Here is an 18,368-nt window from a genome sequence, read left to right as displayed (position 1 = left end):
GGCTAGGGGTCTAATTGGAGCTGTAGCTGCCAGCCTACGCCAAAGCCACGGCAACTCGGGATCCAAGCCACGTCTGCGACCTACACCACAGCTCACGGCAATGCTGGATCCTTAACCCACTGAGCAAGGCCAGGGATCGAAACCAAAACCTCATGGTTCCTAGTTGGATTAGTTAACCACTGAGCCACGATGGGAACTCCTGGGGTTTTTTTTTTTTAAGCGTGAAGAATACAGACCAAAAACAATGTATGGACTTTATTTGGATACTTACTCAAAGAAACCAACTATAAGAAGTTTTTGAGACAGTGGAAGAAAATTTAACATGGATTGGGTATGAGATGATATTTAGAAAATGTATTACTTAGGGCCACCCCCACAGCATATGGGGGTCGAATCAGAGCTGTAGCCACTGGCCATAGCAATGCAATATCCGAGCCACATCTGTGACCTACACCATAGCTCATGGCAACACCAGATCCTTAACCCAACGAGCGTGGTCAGAACCTGAGTCCTCATTATACTAGTTGGGTTTGTTACTGCTGAGCCTCAAAGGGAACTCCAAAAAATAATTGTAAAAATCCATATTTATACATAATTTAAAATATATACTTGATACTCCAGCCAAAATGAACTAGAAGGGTGGGTAAGAAGTAGTTGAAAGCTTACTGACAGCTGCTGTATTATGGGTACCTGTTATTTCTACTTGTGTGTATGTTTAAAATTTTCGATAATGCAAAGCAAATTGAAAGAATTTTATTTATTTATTTATTTATTTTAGGGCCACGCCTACACCATATAGAAGTTCCCAGACTGGGGGTCAAATCAGAGGTGCAGGTGCCAGCCTACATCACAGCCACAGCAGTGTAGGATCCAAGCCATGTCTGCGACCTACACCATAGCTCACATGAACGCCAGATTGTTAACCCGCTGAGCAGGGTGAGGGATAGAACTTAAGTCCTCATGTGTACTAGTTGGGTTTTGTTACTGCTGAGCCTCAAAGGAAACTCCAAAAAATAATTTTAAAAATCCATATTTGTATATAATTTAATAATACTCCCCGTGGATATTCCCTCATGTTTATTTTATTTACCTTATCTAAGAAAAACTAGACTAGGCAACAGACACCTTTGTTCTGTAAGTTGACAACAGAAAGACAAACTTAAAAATGGGCCAAGCGGAGTTCCCGTCATGGCGCAGTGGTTAACGAATCCGACTAGGAACCATGAGGTTGCGGGTTCGGTCCCTGCCCTTGCTCAATGGGTTAACGATCCGGCGTTACCGTGAGCTGTGGTGTAGGTTGCAGACGCGGCTCGGATCCCGCGTTGCTGTGCCTCTGGTGTAGGCCAGTGGCTACAGCTCCGATTCGACCCCTAGCCTAGGAACCTCCATATGCCACGGGAGCGGCCCAAAGAAATAGCAAAAAGACAAAAAAAAATGGGCCAAGGGCTTGAATAAATATTTCTCTGTAGAAGATACATAGATGGCCACGAAGTACATGAAAGAAAAAATGGTCAGTGTCATTAGTCATTGAGGAAATGCAAACAAATCCAAGGTACTATTTAATTCATACCCATTGTGATTGGCCATAATTTAAATGTGGAAAATTAAAAGTGTTGGTGAGGATGTTATGAAAGTTGGGAATGTAAAATGATGCAGTCTCTATGCAAAAATAATTTGACAGTTCCTCAGAAAGTTAGGTGTAGAGTTATTGTATGACCCATCAGTTCCACTCTTAGGTATATACCCAAAGGAACTGAAAACAGGTATTCAGCTGATACTTGTACACAAATGTTTGTAGCAGCATTATTCACCTTAGTCAAAAGGTGGATGCAATCTAGATGTCTGTCAACTGATGAATGAACAAAATGTGGTATATTTATTAATAGAATATTATTCAGCCATTAAAAGGATTGAGATACCCAAATATGCTACAATGTGGATGAACTTTGAAAATATTATGTTAAGTGAAAGAAGCTGGACAAAAGGTCACATATTCTGTGGTTCTGTTTATATGAAGAGCATTCACACAGGTAAATCCAGGCTAGTGGTTGTCAGAGACTGGGGGTCAAGGGTATGGGGAGTGACTGCTTAATGGCTGTAGAGTTCCTTTCAGATGATGAAAATGTCTTGGAACTCGGTAGAATTAATGGTTGTACAACATTGTGAATGTATACTTTAAAATTTCCTTCACTTTTTAAAAAGTCCTTAGTTCTAGTTATAATTTTGTGGCTCACTAGTTGTAAAACTTAGCCTAGTCACTTAATTTTCATGGGCATCAGTGCCTCACTTGGAAAAAAAGGGGTTTGATTTTTGATATACATTCTAGATGATCTTTCACTTCCATTGTTTTCATTGAGAACCAATGTATTTTTTAACTTTTAATTCCAAATAATTTCCAATTTACCAAAAAGTTACAAGAATAATACAGAGAATTACTGTATATTCTTTATCCATAATCACTACTTTTTAATATTTTGCTCTATTTTTGGATTATATGCTCCTTCTCTCTTTTTGAACCATTTGAGAGTAGGTTGCATATTTCATGCCCCATCCCTCTTATGTTTAAGTGTGTTTCTTATGTTGAAACAGTACATACATCAAATTCAGAAAACTTAACCTTGGTACACTGCTGTAACCTATAGTTCATATTCCATTTTGTCAGTTATTTTAAAAATGTCATTTATGGCATTTTCTTTGATGTTATGATCCAGTTTAAGATCACATATTGTATTTATTTGTCATGTCTCTTTTTAGTCTTCTTTAGTTTAGAACCATTTCTCAGCCTTTCTTTGTGTAATGTTGGTATTCTTAAATAATGCAAGCAGTTATTTTATAGAATGTTTTTTTTTTTTTGCATTCTAGGGCTGCACTCTTGGCTATTTCAGGGAAGATCGACATCTTTTTTCTTTTTTCTTTTTGCTTTTTAGTATAGAATATTCTTTAATTTCAGTTTTTTCTGGTATTCCCTCACGTCCACTGCTAGATGATTGGATCAAGAAGATGATTAGATTCAGATTATGCTCTACATCCCTGGCTGGAAAACAACATAAATTGATACCTTCTTTAAGTATTGCATCTAGAGGCTAATATCACTTTTAAATTATATACCAAATAATTCTGATGGCAAAGCAACAGTCTTATACATAAAAAAATACCATTTATCAAAGACTACTGTTTGTCCTTTACATGTTTTTAATTATCAGAGTACCTCTCTGTGTTTAAAAATGAGGGCTTTTTTTTCACTTTAACATTATCATTATCTGGTTGATTCTTAGATACCTACAGAAGATATATTTTGTTTAAGTTCTATTGACTTGTGTTCCTTTTGATTGTTTGGTAGGAAGCATGTTTTCTTTTGCATGATTACTTTTTAGGTAAACTGTACTTGTGCACATGTGATGTTCTCTGTATGTGCAAAGTAAATACAGACCGTGGATAATGGACCACCATAAACTGATAGCTGAAGATGCCCGTGACAGACATGGTCTCTGGGTTCCTTATTTATCACGAACTCCTGTATCTTACTTCTAGCTATGCAAGAAGAGGCCTTGAAGCTGGTGTTGCTGGCATTAGAAGATGGTTCTGCTCTCTCAAGGAAAGTTCTGGTACTTTTTGTTGTGCAAAGATTAGAACCAAGATTTCCTCAGGCATCAAAAACAAGTATTGGTCATGTTGTGCAACTACTGTATCGAGCTTCTTGTTTTAAGGTAAGGAACAAGCAACCATCTAAACATTATATGTGAGATACCTGGAATGGGTGTTTGTTACCAGGTCTAGAGGCCCCAGATGTAGATTGCTTACAAAAGTTGAAAGGGGAGTTCCCATCGTGGTTCAGCAGTTAACGAACCCAACTAGCATCCACGAGGACTCGGGTTCAATCCCCGGCCTTGCTCAGTGGGTTAAGGAGCCGGCGTTGCTCTGAGCTGTGGTGTGAGTTGCAGATGTGGCGCAGATCCTGTGTTGTGGCTGTGGTGTAGGCTGGCAGCTGTAGCTCTGATTCGACCCCTAGCCTAGGAAACTCCATATGCTGCAGTTGTGGCCCTAAAATAAAAACATAAACAAAAGTTAAAAGGAAACTTTCTCCTTCTGCATGTATTGCATCCGTGATATTGCAGATGTGTGGTACTACCATGTGTGGGTGTAAGAATGTGTATGTGAAGGTGTCAGTAACACAGAACATGAGGAAATTGTTTGGTGACTTTGGCATAGTAAAAGTAAACTAAAGAAGTCTAACTCATTTATATTTATCATCTTAAAATGGGGGTAAGGGTAGTTCTCTTTGGGTGCAGCGGGTTAAGGATCCAGCATAGTGGCTTGGGTTGCTACCGTCATCCGGGTTTGACTTCTGGACCAGGAACTTCCACATGCCGAAGGCATGGCCAGGAAAACTAAAAGAGAGCCAGGAACTATACTGAAAACTTCAAAAGAGTAGGTAGATATGTTTTAATTTCCCCGCTATTATTTTTGCCTCTTTCTCAGTAATGATTAGATTAAAGCCTTTGATCTAAGGATGGCTCATATGTTGTTTCAGGGACAACAAGAGAGTGAAAAGTTAAAGAGATTGCCCCACTCTGCATTTAGATGGTGGTTTTGTTTGTTTTGCAGAGTGGGTAGAGTTATTTAGAATTGTGGTTTCAATTGTCAAATAGGTGTTTGGGTAATGAGAGGTACTGAGAGAAGTGAAAAGTGGGCTGAATCCTTGAAGCTTCCACATGTTACAGTAGTATAGATTGCCGGTCTTGAGAAGGGCCCAAGGACTTGAAAATAGAAAGGCCCATTGGCTTTTCTATATGAGTTAAACATTTTAATTTGAAACTAAAGCTTATTTAAGCCATTTTGCTATTTTATTACCCAAGAGTGGAAGTAGTTCAGGCAGAAAAAGGTTTTTTTGCATACTACTCAGTTGGAGGGTAACAGATAATTGATGATGGAAATATGTTCAAATGAATTCACTAACTCTACTAACAAGGGTTGGATACTTTCTGCCTGATGGTTACAGTGCTTGATTTTGTGTCCTTAGGGCAGCAATTGAAATGAATCTCTGGTTTCTCAAACATAATGTTTTTGGCTAAGCAGCCAAGTTGCAGGATCATCTGTCATCCTGAAGTGACTGCCTGGGTTCTTACATTGGGCATTACTGGCTTAATGTTGTTTCTTTTCCTCAGTAGTATCATACAGATTTATTGTCATACATTTACAGCTGCTGCTAATATCTGACATTTGGATAATACTGAATTTGGAAAGTGATTTCAGTTTCCTGCTCTCATTTCGTCCTTACCACCCTGTAGTTTAAAACATTAAAAGCAGTTTAGACAATAAAAGGATATCATGACGACTTAATTGTGAAAAGTCTCTCTCCAGGGACATTTACTCTAATATACTCACCATTGTTGAAGATCTTCTCCTTGACTTTATAGGCTTAGAGAACTGAATTTTGGTGGTTCCTTAGGAATAGGATCACCACAACCAAGGTCATATACAATAGACTATTAATTTTATTAACTTGTAGTAGTATATGCAGCTCTTAAATGACTTTAATTCTTAGTGTTGTAGATGTTTTCCTATAGAAGAGTGTCAAATCTTTGCTTGCTTAGCATGGAATCAAAACAAGGGGGAGTTAATGATTCTAATGTTTAATGCAGTGGTTATCAGCAAAAGGTACACATCAGAGTTACTTGTGGAGTTTTGAAGAGTATACATTCCTGGATTCTGTCCCTAGACATTTTGACTTGCTATATCTAATACCAAAATATAGTGCTAAAACTTAAGCATTTATGTGTACTTTTAAAATTATGTGGTCCTCAAAGCCAGTGATTCTGATGACCTGAAATTGTAGTTTTCAGAGCTTCACGGGTGATGTTTTAAAAATTTTATTTTATTGAAGTATAGTTGATGTACAATATATGTTATTTTCCTTTATGGTTTAATACAGGCTTTTGAGTGTGGTTCCCTATGCTCTACATTAGGACTTTGTTGTTTATCCATTCTATATGTGCTAGCTTGCATCTGCTAATCCCAAACTCCCCATCTTTATTGTTTATCCATTCTGTATGTGCTAGCTTGCATATGCAAATCTCAAACTCCCCCAATCTATCCCTCCTCCACCTCTCCTCCCCCTTGGCAACTACAAGTCTCTTCTCTATATCTAGCTTCATTGGTAATATTTTTTTTTTCTTTTTTGGCTGCCCCACAGCATATGGAGTTCCTGGGCCAGGGATCAGATCCAAGCCTTAGTTGTGACCCACACTGCAGCTGTGGCAACGCTAGATCCCTTAACCCACCATGCTGGACCAGGGATCAAACCTGCTTCCTGGCACTGCAGAGATGCTGCATATCCTGTTGTCCCACAGTGGGAACTCCATAGGTGATTTGTGATTCATGTTAATGGAACTTTAATAGGACCAGGCTCTGTTAACCACCCATATCCGTCTTTACTACTCAGATGATTAGATGTTCATGCTGACCAAGAGGCACAGTGAACCCTGCAGGGTGGTTGGATGACCATCCTCTAGTTTCTTGGGTTCCTTTTCTCTCTGTTTTAGATGAGTAATTCCTCCTTTTGTTTTCTCAGTGTTTCTTTAAGTAGGTCATTTTGTGATTTCTAAGTTAAATTATACTTAAGATCATGTTGATTTAGAATTTTAGGTGTCTCATACTTTCCTATATTTCTATATTCCCAAAGAGAATTGTTAACTGATACTATTAACTCAGATGGTAACTTGATTTCCCCATTTTCATGTCTTGGAATCATTTTACTGTTGTCTCATGTGCCAACAATAGCAATCAAAAGAACTAGTGAGGTGGTCTGGGATATTTTCATTTTACTGATGAGGAAATCATCAACATGAATAGTTTGAATGATTTATTTGTTCAATCTAAGTTTCAGAGCCTGTGGTAGCCTAGGTATTTTGAATTCTAACCAAGTCTCAAGTTTCATTGTGGCCATTAGCAAATTTTAGTGTTTCAGGAATAGGTGTGTATTAGTTATTGTGGAAATTATCTAGCTACATATCTGAATGTTTGAATGATTAGTTTCACTAGGATATTTGAAACTCTACCTTTTGAATTTATGTTTTTTATCACTTGAGTACGAATTAAAGCTGTAAAAATACCCTGATGGTCATTTTTGTGGTCGTAGAAAATTTCTTAATCATCACCTGTAGTGCTAACATTTGCCTAACCGTTGGCTGGATTGATCATGTCACTCTTGTGCTTAAAAGTCCTCAGTGGTTTCCCATTCCCTGCAGGATAATTACAAGCATATACCTCAGAGATATTGTAGGTTCTGTTCCACACCACCACAAACAAGTGAATAAAGCAAGCCATATGAATTGTTTGGCTTCCCAGTGTATCTAAAAGTTATGTTTACACTGTATTGTAGTCTATAAAGTGTAAAATAGCATGATGTCTTAAAAATGTATGTACTTTAATTAAAAGGACTAAAAAATGCTAGCCATAATCTGAGCCTTCAGTAAGTCTAGTACTTCTGTGGGTGGAATGGCTTGCCTCAGTGTTGATGGCTACTGACTGATCCAGATGGTGATTGCTTGAAGGTTGTAGTGGCTGTAGCAATTTCTTAAAATGAGATAACAGTGAAGTTTGCGCCATCGATTGACTCTTCCTTTCGTGAATGATTTCTCTGTAGCATGCAGTGCTGCTTGATAGCATTTTACTCACAACCAAATTTCTTTCAAAATTAATCTTCTCAAACCCCACTGCTGCTTTATCAATAAAACTTAAGTTTATGTGATATTCTAAATCCTTTGTTATCATTTCAATAATTTTCACAGCATCTTTGCCAGGAGTAGTTTCCATCTCAGGAAACCACTTTCTTTGCTCGTCCATAAGAAGAAACGCCTCATCTATTAAAGTTTTATCATGAGATTGCATGATAGCGAGATCTCTTGCTATTTCTACCACATCTGCAGTTACATCCTCCACTGAAGTCGTAAACCCTTCAAAGTCATCCAGGAGGGCTAAAATCAACTTCTTCTAAACTCATATTAATGTTGATATTTTAACCTCTTCCCATGAATCACAAATGTTCTTGGTGGCATCTAGAAAGGTGATTCCTTTCTAACAGGTGTTCAGTTTGCATTACCTAGATCAATCAGAGGAATTACTCTATGACAGCTGTAGCTTTATGAAATGAATCTGTTAAATACTAAGACTTGAAAGTCAAGAATTACTTCTTGATCTGCAGAAGGGATGGCTGCAGAATGGATGTTGTGTTAGCAGACCTGAAAACGACATTAATCTCATTGGACTTCAGAGCTCTTGGGTGACCAGGTTTGTCTGTAAGCAGAAATATTTTGAAAAGAATCTTTTTTTTCTAAGCAGTAGGTCTCAACAGGCTTAAAATATCCAGTAAACCAGATTGTAAACAGATGTACTGTCATTTGGGCTTTGTTGTTCCATTTCTGGAGTACAGGTAGAGTCAGTAGATTTAGCATAGCTCCTAAGCCCTGGGATTTTGGCATGCTAAATGGGGGTTAGCTTCAATTTTAAGTCACCAGCTACATTAGCCCCTAACAAGTCATCCTCCTTTGAAGCTTTGCATATGGGCACTGACTTTTTTACTTTCTAGCTGTGAAAGTCCAGTATAGGTAGCGTCTTCTTCCAGTATAAGACTGTTTCGTCTGTATTGAAAATCTGTTCTTGAGGGTAGCCACCTTCGTAAATTATCCTAGCTAGAACTGGGTAACTTGCTGCTTCTTCTATATTAGCACTTGCTGCTTCATCTTGTACTTTTATGTTATGGAGATGACTGCTTTCTTTAAACTTCATGAACCAATCTCTGCTAGCTTTAGACTTTTTTTTTTCTGCAGCTTCCTCACCTCTCTCAGCTTTCATAAAATTGAAGAGAGTTAGGGCCTTGTTCTGGATTAGGCTTTGGCTTAAGCAAATGTTGTGGCTGGTTTGATCTATCCAGATCACTTAATAACATTATCCATATCAGCAATAGGGCTGTTTTGCTTTCCTGCCATCTGTGTGTGCACTGGAGTGGTGCTTTTAATTTCCTTCAAGAACTTTTCCTTTGCATTCACCACTTAGCTAGCTCTTTGGCACAAGAGGTCTAGGTTTCAGCCTGTCTTGGCTTTCAACATGCTTTCCTCACTAAGCTTAATCATTTCTGGCTTTTGATTTAAAGTGAGAGAGGAGCTCCCATTGTGACTCAGTGGCTTACCAACCCGAAGGGTATCTGTGATGATGTGGGTTCCATCCCTGGCCTCGCTTAGTGGATTTAAGGATCCAGCAGTGCCGAGAGCTGTGGTGTAGGTTGCAGATGCAGCTTGGATCCAGCATTGCTGTGGCTGTGATGTAGGCCAGCAGCTGCAACTCCAGTTTGTCCCCTAGCCTGAGAACTTCCATATGCCACAGGTGAGACCCTAAAAGACCAAAAAAAAAAAAAAAAAAAAAAAGAAGGTAGAGACATATGCGACTCTTCTTTCACTTGAGCACTTAGAGATAACTGTAAGGTTATTAACAGGCCTAATTTCAAAATTGTATCTCAGGAAATAGGGAGGCCTGAGGAGGGGGAGAGCGATGGGGCAATACTGGTTGGTGGGAGTAGTCAGAACACATACAATTATCAGTTAAGTTTACCATTTTTGTGAGTGTGGTTTGTGATGCCCCAAAACAACAATAGTAACGTAAAATATCACTGATCACAGATTACCATAACAAATGTAATAATAATGGAGCTTGAATTAATCAAAATGTAATACAGAGACCATAAAGTAAGTAAATGCTGTTGGGAAAATGGCGCCAATAGACTTGCTTGACATAGAGTTGCCACTGACATTCACTTTGTAAAAGAATGCAGTATGTATCTGTGAAACACAATAAATTCAGTGCAATAAAGCGAGTTGTGCCTATACCAAATTTTTCACCATAGTATACAAGGCCCTTTGTGATTCTTCTCCAGGCTACATCTTAGCCTTTAATTCTATGTCCTCTGCTCTTTCATGTTTCTGTTTTACCACTTGCTACTCTTTTTAGAATTTATTCCTCACTCTTCTTTGCCTGAGGAACTCCTATTCATTCTTTAAGACTTAGTTCCTGTAGCCTTCTGGGGCAAGCCTTCTCTGATAGCACCCTTCCTTCCCCCATAAGTCAGATTTAATTGCCTTTCCTTTGTGTTGCCATAGAGTCTTATAATAGATAGCACTTAATACTATAATACTATAATTTTCTGTATACAAGTTTCTTCCCTACCAACTGCTGACCTCATTGAAGGAAGGCAGAACAATATATTGGGTCATGTAAGTTCTGCTTTGTTCCAAAGAGAATTCGTGGTAAGGACATTATTTTATTTGTACCTTTTTTTATGTAGTATCTGATATGCAGAAGTTACCTCCCCTATCCAAAAAGAAAAAGAAAAATTGGTTGGGGATGGCGAAGAGCAGGGTAATTCTGATGAGGTTTTTTGCCTCCTTTCTGTTTTGTAGGTTACCAAAAGGGACGAAGACTCTTCCCTGATGCAGTTAAAGGAGGAATTTCGGAGTTATGAGGCTTTACGCAGAGAACATGATGCCCAAATTGTTCATATTGCTATGGAAGCAGGACTCCGTATTTCACCTGAGCAGTGGTCCTCACTTCTGTACGGTGACTTGGCGCATAAGTCACACATGCAGTCTATTATTGATAAGGTTTGTGAAATTAGAGATGCTGATTTTATATCTTGGCTGTTGCATTGAAGAGTATTTGAATCTTCTAAAGAAACTGAAAAGACAACCAGTTGGAGATTCTAAGTGTCTAATGATGAATTTCATAGGGCAGATTCTGAGGTGAAAATTTAATTCACCAGTGATATTCCTACTATCTAATCTGAAGACACTTGAAAACCTGTTCAGTGTGTTGACTAAGTGAAAGCATTTGAATATATATGTGTCCTAAGAACCAGAGTAAAAACCATTCTGTTTTCTTTTTGTGTTAGCTGCAGTCTCCAGAATCATTTGCAAAGAGTGTTCAGGAATTGACAATTGTTTTGCAACGAACAGGTGACCCAGCTAACTTAAATAGACTGAGGCCTCATTTAGAGCTTCTTGCAAACATAGACCCTAATCCAGGTATGTGGGAAAATAATTGCTTATACCTTTTCTACCTTTGAGGTAAATAACACAAGAGATTTACAGCTAATAAATTCTTTTCCTCATCCTATCACCTTGGCGGGTTATTTCAGATGCTGTTTCACCAACTTGGGAGCAGCTAGAAAATGCAATGGTAGCTGTTAAAACAGTGGTTCATGGCCTTGTGGACTTCATACAAAATTATAGTAGGAAAGGCCATGAGACACCTCAGGTGAGCACATTTATTATAGTTCTGACTGCTCTTATTTCTAACAGAAGTTCATCCTAAACATTTTAACAAGCTGTTTGGTTAACAGACTCCTTATGTGACTCCACTCATGAAAGTTTTTGTCTCTGTTCTTTTGAGAGAAACCCAAGTTTTAGTACATCGGTTAAATAATTCATAATATAGCAGCAGTTTGGGGAATGTCTTAAATATGAGTTCACTAGCTTGACCAACTATAGGTCTGATTCCTTCCAAATATTTTGTCTAATTTTTTTCTAATGTGGGGAAATTGTTACTTTTTTCTTTTTTTGCTTCCATACAAATTAATTCATATTTGTATATATGTGATTTAAAGTATTTTCTATGTCCTTTTTCTTTCTTTTTTCTTTTTTTGGCTGCACCCATGGCATGTGAAAGTTCCCAGGCCAGGTATCAAACCCGCGCCACAGCAGTGACCCAAGCCATAGCAGTGACAATGCCAGACCCTTAACCCGCTGCACCACAAGGGAACTGTAAAATCCTTTATTCTAATAATAATGTGCATATGTTAAGTTATTGTGAGCCATTCCCTATATTCGATATATTACATATATTATTTCTAATTCTCACAGCCACCTGCAAGATAATTGCTGTTCCCATGCTGAAGTTTAAGGAGGCTAAGTAACATATCTAAGGTCATGGTGGCAGTAAGTGACAGAACTGGGGTCAAATATACTCCAAAGTGATCTTTCCACTCTTCTGTCCTTATTCTATTACAAGACATGATATTCATATATTAATTGAAAGATGAATGTTTCATCTTCATTAAGATCACAGAGATAACAGTGACTTTGATGCAAATTATAGCAGTTATGATTGGATTTTAATATTTTGCCTCCTTATTTGTGTGAACTTAGCTCAAAGCCTTAGAAGAAAGTTATACTCTCAAGTTGATAAATAAACTAGTATTTCTTAATTTTTAACTTCCAGGGTAAATTGTATTCTATCTTTCCTGAGAAAATTTTAGGTGGACAAGGCTTATGCCTTTTTAAATGCTTTTTGAAATTGTTTGCCTTATTTTCATATCATAATTTTAAGACAGCAATGAATTGATTTATATACTGGGCACTTTGTTGCCTGACAAGTAAGTAATGTAACATTTGAACCAGTTACAGATAATCCTCAGAAGGAATGTCTAAAATGCCACATAACTCATAACAGGAAACATTGCAGTGATAGTTGTGTTAGCACAAGAATTACTTAACTAATGTGAAAAAGAATTAAAGGTGTAATCATAAAATTCTGAAGTCCCAAAAGTGAGTGACAACTGGAGTCTTCACTTTTCCGTGCATTGATTTTCTTTTTGTAGCCTCAACCAAACAGCAAATATAAGACTAGCATGTGCCGAGATTTGCGACAGCAAGGAGGGTGTCCACGAGGAACAAATTGTACTTTTGCCCATTCTCAGGAAGAGCTTGAAAAGTAAGTTAGGAGAAATCTCTTTTATTTGGATTTAATTTTTTGGTCATTATGAAAGTGTTACATAGAGACTTAAAATGTGTGATGAGCTTCAAAGATGCAGTTAAGTTCACGCTGTAGAATTCTTTAGATTGAAAAATGACCTTTTCTTCTGAAGCCATACATTGTTGCTTCTGGGAGCGAGATATAATAATAAGTGATTTAGAACCTTATTCAGGGGTCCTGTTTTAGACCATTGTATAGCTGGAATCCATGTTTCTGCTAAGCACCTGTGCACAGTGAAAATATTCCTATGTGCAGTTTTATTTGCTCAGGTACCGTTAAAGGTAACAGCTGAGTCACAGGTAAAATGGTAAAGCATGCTTTCTTATTATGGCTTTTGGTTGGTCTTTTTAGCATTTTTTTTTTTCTATTTTCTTTTCCCTTTCTCTTATCCTATGAGTAATCTCTTTTTCTGTGTCCATTTACCCCAGACCTAAAAGCAAATGGATATAACCTATGATGTATATTGTCCTAGTTTTGGTTATTTCATTTTTAAACCAAAACATTTGGCATTGAGAGCTCAGCTGATTCCAACCTTTCAATCGAATAACTGGCCAGTATATCAACTCTTAGTGGGCATCTGTTTTGTTTTTAGATACATTAAACCCAATTTGAGCTATTTTTTCCTCTCATATATCTCCTCTGTTCTCTTCCATTCTGCTCTCCCCATGTGTACACCGTCCATCCAGTTATATACATGACATGTTGTAGGAATCATCTTTGTCTGCTTTCATCTGCTTATCTTAGACACCAGGTTCTGTCAGTTCAGCTCCCTATGTATTTCTTGACTCTTCCTTCGGTTCTTTCTATCCTTGTAGTCTAAGCTGTCACCCCCCTTTTCTTGATCCACAGTTGCCTCCTAACTAGTTGTCTTATAACTATGGTTGCCCACCCCCAATCCCATTAATCCCCACAAAACAGGGATAATTTTGCACATAAGGCTCAGTGCAAATGAGAAACTAAGTTGCTCATTACCCAGTAGATAAAGACACATAACCTACTCTATAGGAGTTCCCATTGTGGCTTTGTGGGTATCCATGAAGATGTGGGTTTGTTCCCTGGCCTTGCTCAGTGGGTTAAGGATCCAGCGTTGCCACAAGCTGCGATGTAGTTTGCAGATGAGCTTGGATCTTGCATTGCTGTGACTGTGTCATAGACGAGCAGCTGTAGCTCCGATTCAACCCCTAGCATGGGAACTTCCATATGCCGCAGATGGAAAAAAAAAAGAAAGAAAGAAAAGAAAAGAAAAAAGTCTCCTCTGTGGCCTGCCGGACTCTGTACCATCTGGTTTGTGCCTTCATCTTCTCACACTGCTCTCTAATTTTATTCTCTACTCAAGCCTCACTAACCTCTCAGTGCCTGGAGTGCACCATGGTCTTTCCCGCCTCAGGTTTTTTTATATAATACTGTTCCTTCTAGCCTTGCCTTTAGAGTTTTTCCTGTGCCTAACTCATCCTTCCTTTTTCAGGAGGATTCCTCCCGGTATTTCATACTAAAGCAGGTCCCACTTGGTCATGCTTATCAAAATTATAATTAACTTACAGGTCTGTTTTAGGGGTTGACAGATTTTTCTATAAAGATCCAGATAGTAAATATGTTTAGTTTGGTTGACCATTCAGTGATCTCTGTCACAGCTACTCAACTCGGCCATTGTAGCAAAAAAAGAAAAGCCACCATAAACAATGCATAAAATTGCATAGCTGTAAACTTTATTTATAAAAACAGGCAACTTTGACCCAAAGGCAGTAGTTTGCTGGCCTCTGGTCCGTTTATTGAATTTTGTCTCTTACTGAAGTGTAAGCTCCGTGGACTATATTCATCTTGTTTATTACTGTCTCCTCCCCTCAGTGGCCAGGACTGAGCCCTGCACATAATGAGCTGTATAGCAGCTGCGGTGTGATAGAAGATAAACGTGTGTGTGTATTAAAAAGAGTAGAAACATGCTTCTGTTCTCAGTGTCCCCACCCTCCCAGGCTGGAAGAGCCTCGAAAGGCTAAAGGGGGTACTAAGGAAAAAAAGGTGCTGTTTACATCTGGTCTAGGCATCTCCATGTGACGTATACAGAGTTTTACATCAAGATGATTTTTGAGACTCTAGGAGGTATTTTGAGTTTGTCCGTACCTGAAACAGAACTTTTTAGTTAAAATAGAGCTTTTTAGGGGACCTTGCTTGGGAACACATAAAAAAGTCAGAGGAGTTCCCGTCATGGCTCAGTGATGAACAAACCTGACTAGCATCCATGAGAATGTGGGTTCGATGCCTGGCCTTGCTCAGTGGGTTAAGGATCCAGCGTTGCCATGAGCTATGGTGTAAGTCTCAGACATGGCTCAGAGCCCTCATTGCTGGGGCTCTGGTGTAGGCCAGCAGCTATAGCTCAGACTGGACCCCTAGCCTAAGAACCTCCATATGCCATGCGTGTGGCCCTGAAAAGACAAAAAGAGAAGAAACTGGTGTTCCCGTCGTGGCTCAGTGGTTAACAAATCCAACTAGGAACCATGAGGTTGCGGGTTTGGTCCCTGCCCTTGCTCAGTGGGTTAACGATCCGGCGTTGCCGTGAGCTGTGGTGTAGGTTGCAGACGCAGCTCAGATCCCGAGTTGCTGTGGCTCTGGCGTAGGCCGGTGGCTGCAGCTCTGATTCGACCCCTAGCCTGGGAACCTCCATATGCCGCGGGAGCAGCCCAAGAAATAGCAACAACAACAACAAAAAAGACAAAAAGACAAAAAAAAAGAGAAGAAACTGATTTCATTGCCATTCTACTCATAACTATTGCCAACCTGAAAATCCATTTTACCTCTCGTCTTCAAATTGGCTTCCTACTCTCCATCTCCAGTTCCTCCTTCAGAACTTTATTATTTCTTGCCTGAACTTATAACAGTAGTAGTAAAAATAATAATAACCAAATTAATTGGTCAAATTTTGTGCCAGGTGTTCAGTGTTTCACACGTATCTACCCAATTTGTCCATTTTACTGCTATCATTTTACTCAGCATCTGCATGTGTCTGAGCCAAGATTTTCTTTCACAAGTAAATGTCTAATTGTGTCCATCTTCTGCTTTAAATTCTTAATTGGTTCCTGAGTATATCACTGGTTCTGAGCCCAATCTTGCTTTTAAGCTTTACTCCACCTTTTTCATTCTTTTTTTAAAGTACATCCAGTTTACTACTATATAAATTCTTTTATTCTTCTTTACCTCGTACATGTTCACTCTGTGTTATATGCTGTCCTATTCTCTGTTTGGAGAGCTCCTGTTCCTAATTATTCTCAGATATCATTTTCCTTCTGAAAACTTCCCTGACTTTGCAGGCAGTGTTGATTGCTTCTTTTCCTGTGCTGCCATAGTGCTGTACACATGGTAACTTTATAAGCACTAGTTCTCTTACTGAATTGCAATGATTTATTTACATGTATGTATTTTCATTGGACTTCATTTACTCATCTTTATATTTTCTGCACCTAGCAAAAGTATCTGACATGTAAACTCAGTGTATTTATGTTGAAATAGCAAGTAATCTACAGATCATATTTCCAACCAGCTTCACACTCTGTTGCTGTTAAATAAAAGATTAGCTCACATAATGCACCAGGAAGAATTCAGCAAATGTTCGTTTAACTTAAATAAATTAATTTTATCACAGCCTGCTCTCTCTACTATACATGTTGCTAACCAAGCAAAATGTAAATGTCCCAACTCTCTCTTAATATTTATGTAGGAGTTCTCCTTGTGGCTCAGTGTTAACAAACCCAGCTAGTATCCATGAGGATGTGTGTTCCATCCCTGGCCTTGCTCAGTGGGTTAAGATCCATCGTTGACCTGAGCTGTGCTGTAGGTTGCAGATGCGGCTTGGATCCTATGCTGCTGTGGCTGTGGCATAGGCTGGCAGCTGCAGCTGTGATTTGACCCATAACCTGGGAACTTGCATATGCCACAGATGTGGCCCTAAAAAAAGCAAAAAATTAAAAAGAATATTTATGTAAATATATTTTAGAATGTAGGGCATTGGAATCCTATTCCCAAGAATTGCCACATTCTGGAGACTGTCAAAAGCCTGGATATATTTGGATAGATTTGGGATATATTTTGGAAGTAGAGCTGATAATAAGTCAGCTCAACAGATATTTATTAAATATTTATTAAATGGTTTTTAAGAGCTAGGTACTATTTGAGGTACTTCTAGTGTGGAAAGAGGAACAGTAATCATGTAAACAAACAATTTCAGTTACTGATAAAATGCTATAAAGAAAATCTGAGGTGGAGATAAGCTTGGCATATTCAGGGACTAGAAAAAAGACCAGTGCGAGGAGGTTCCCATGTGGTGCAGCGGATTAAGAATCTGGCATTGTCACCATCATGGTACAGGCGATAACTGCAGCGCTGGTTCTTTTCCTGGCCTGGGAACTTCCACATGCCGTGATTGTGGCCAAGAACAAAAAGAAAGAAGACCAGTGTGCCTGGAGGATGGAGAATGAGAAGAATGGCAAAAGATAAGGTTGGAGAGGTTAGGCAAGGCCCAGATCATAATGGCTTGGTGGACCCTGGCAAGGACCTTGGATTCTATTTTGGAAGCCATTATAGCGTTTTAGTAAAATGGAATAATGAAATTTTAATTTTGTCTTAGAAATGTCACTTTAGTGTCTGCATGACTGAGACTAGTTAAACTGCTGCAGTGGTCCAGGCAAGAGCTTGGTAGCTTAGGACTATAGTATTTGAAATGATGAAAAGTAGGAAGATTTGGGATATATTTTGGAAGTAGAGCTGATAATAAGTAGTTTTCTTGGCCTTATGAAGTTTATGGTTCACTCCTCACTGACACCAGATATTTGTGGAACACCTAGCATGAATTAGGCACTGTGCTCAGGATAGAGAGGTGGATATTGAGGGCCGAATCCTTGCTCTCATGGAGCTTGCATTATAGTAGAAAAGATCAGCAGACAGCAAGTAAATAGAAAACATAGTATGTGGTACTGACTGGCACTGTGAAGCAAAATAACAAGGTAGGAGAAAGAGAATAATTGGGAAACGGGAGATATTTTAGATAAGATTGCGAAGAAATCCCAGATAATATGGCACTTAAGCAGACACCTGAATGCAGTAATGGTGCACTAGACAAGAAAAAGTAATTATAGGGATGAAAGTCTTTGAGAAGGTAAATGGGCTTGGGGCCTGGGTCACAAGTAGAAAGATTGGCCTTCTGTGGAACCCAAATGGGAAGATTGCCTTGAGTTAGGAATAGGAACTCTTCATCCCTTATTTTAGGTGGAGTATTTAGTTACAGAAGCAGGAAGCCTGGTGGAATTTGGTGATAGAAAGATAAGTAATTTTTCTCTGTTGTCGTCTATTTTCTCTGTTAAGTGGGAGGCAACATCATTAGCTATAGCAGGGCTCTTGAGAGTTGGAGGGAAGAGGGTGTTAGAGATAGGAAAGTGAATTTAGTAGAGGAGTGTATTCATGTATGGTGTGGCCACTTTAAGTAACTGATCATAGTTTTAAAGGGGGTCTAGGAGTTCCTAGGCCAGGGATGGAACCTGCATCCTCATGGATACTAGTCAGATCTGTTTCCGCTGAGCCAC

The 18,368-nt window shown here is 38.8% G+C and overlaps 1 protein-coding gene and 1 non-coding gene across 4 annotated transcripts in view; both read left to right on the top strand.

Moving 5' to 3' along the window:
- The window catches only part of RC3H2 (ring finger and CCCH-type domains 2), a 50,152-nt gene that overhangs the window by 15,131 nt on the left and 16,653 nt on the right, over nucleotides 1-18,368 (top strand). For all 3 annotated transcript variants that reach the window (XM_047768340.1, XM_047768341.1, XM_047768342.1), the window contains exons 5-9: nucleotides 3,532-3,707; nucleotides 10,452-10,652; nucleotides 10,940-11,072; nucleotides 11,186-11,304; nucleotides 12,647-12,759. In XM_047768340.1, the coding sequence (XP_047624296.1) occupies nucleotides 3,532-3,707; nucleotides 10,452-10,652; nucleotides 10,940-11,072; nucleotides 11,186-11,304; nucleotides 12,647-12,759 (742 nt within the window). The remainder of the gene's footprint in view (nucleotides 1-3,531; nucleotides 3,708-10,451; nucleotides 10,653-10,939; nucleotides 11,073-11,185; nucleotides 11,305-12,646; nucleotides 12,760-18,368) is intronic.
- LOC125121778 (small nucleolar RNA SNORD90) lies at nucleotides 10,740-10,850 on the top strand. The gene has a single exon (XR_007133640.1). It is a non-coding gene; the product is annotated as a small nucleolar RNA SNORD90 (small nucleolar RNA).

The sequence above is a fragment of the Phacochoerus africanus genome, chromosome 2, assembly GCF_016906955.1.
Source record: "Phacochoerus africanus isolate WHEZ1 chromosome 2, ROS_Pafr_v1, whole genome shotgun sequence".
Classification (NCBI taxonomy): domain Eukaryota; kingdom Metazoa; phylum Chordata; class Mammalia; order Artiodactyla; family Suidae; genus Phacochoerus; species Phacochoerus africanus.
Note: the sequence above shows the minus strand (reverse complement) of the source record. Positions and strands in the feature narration are given on the sequence as shown.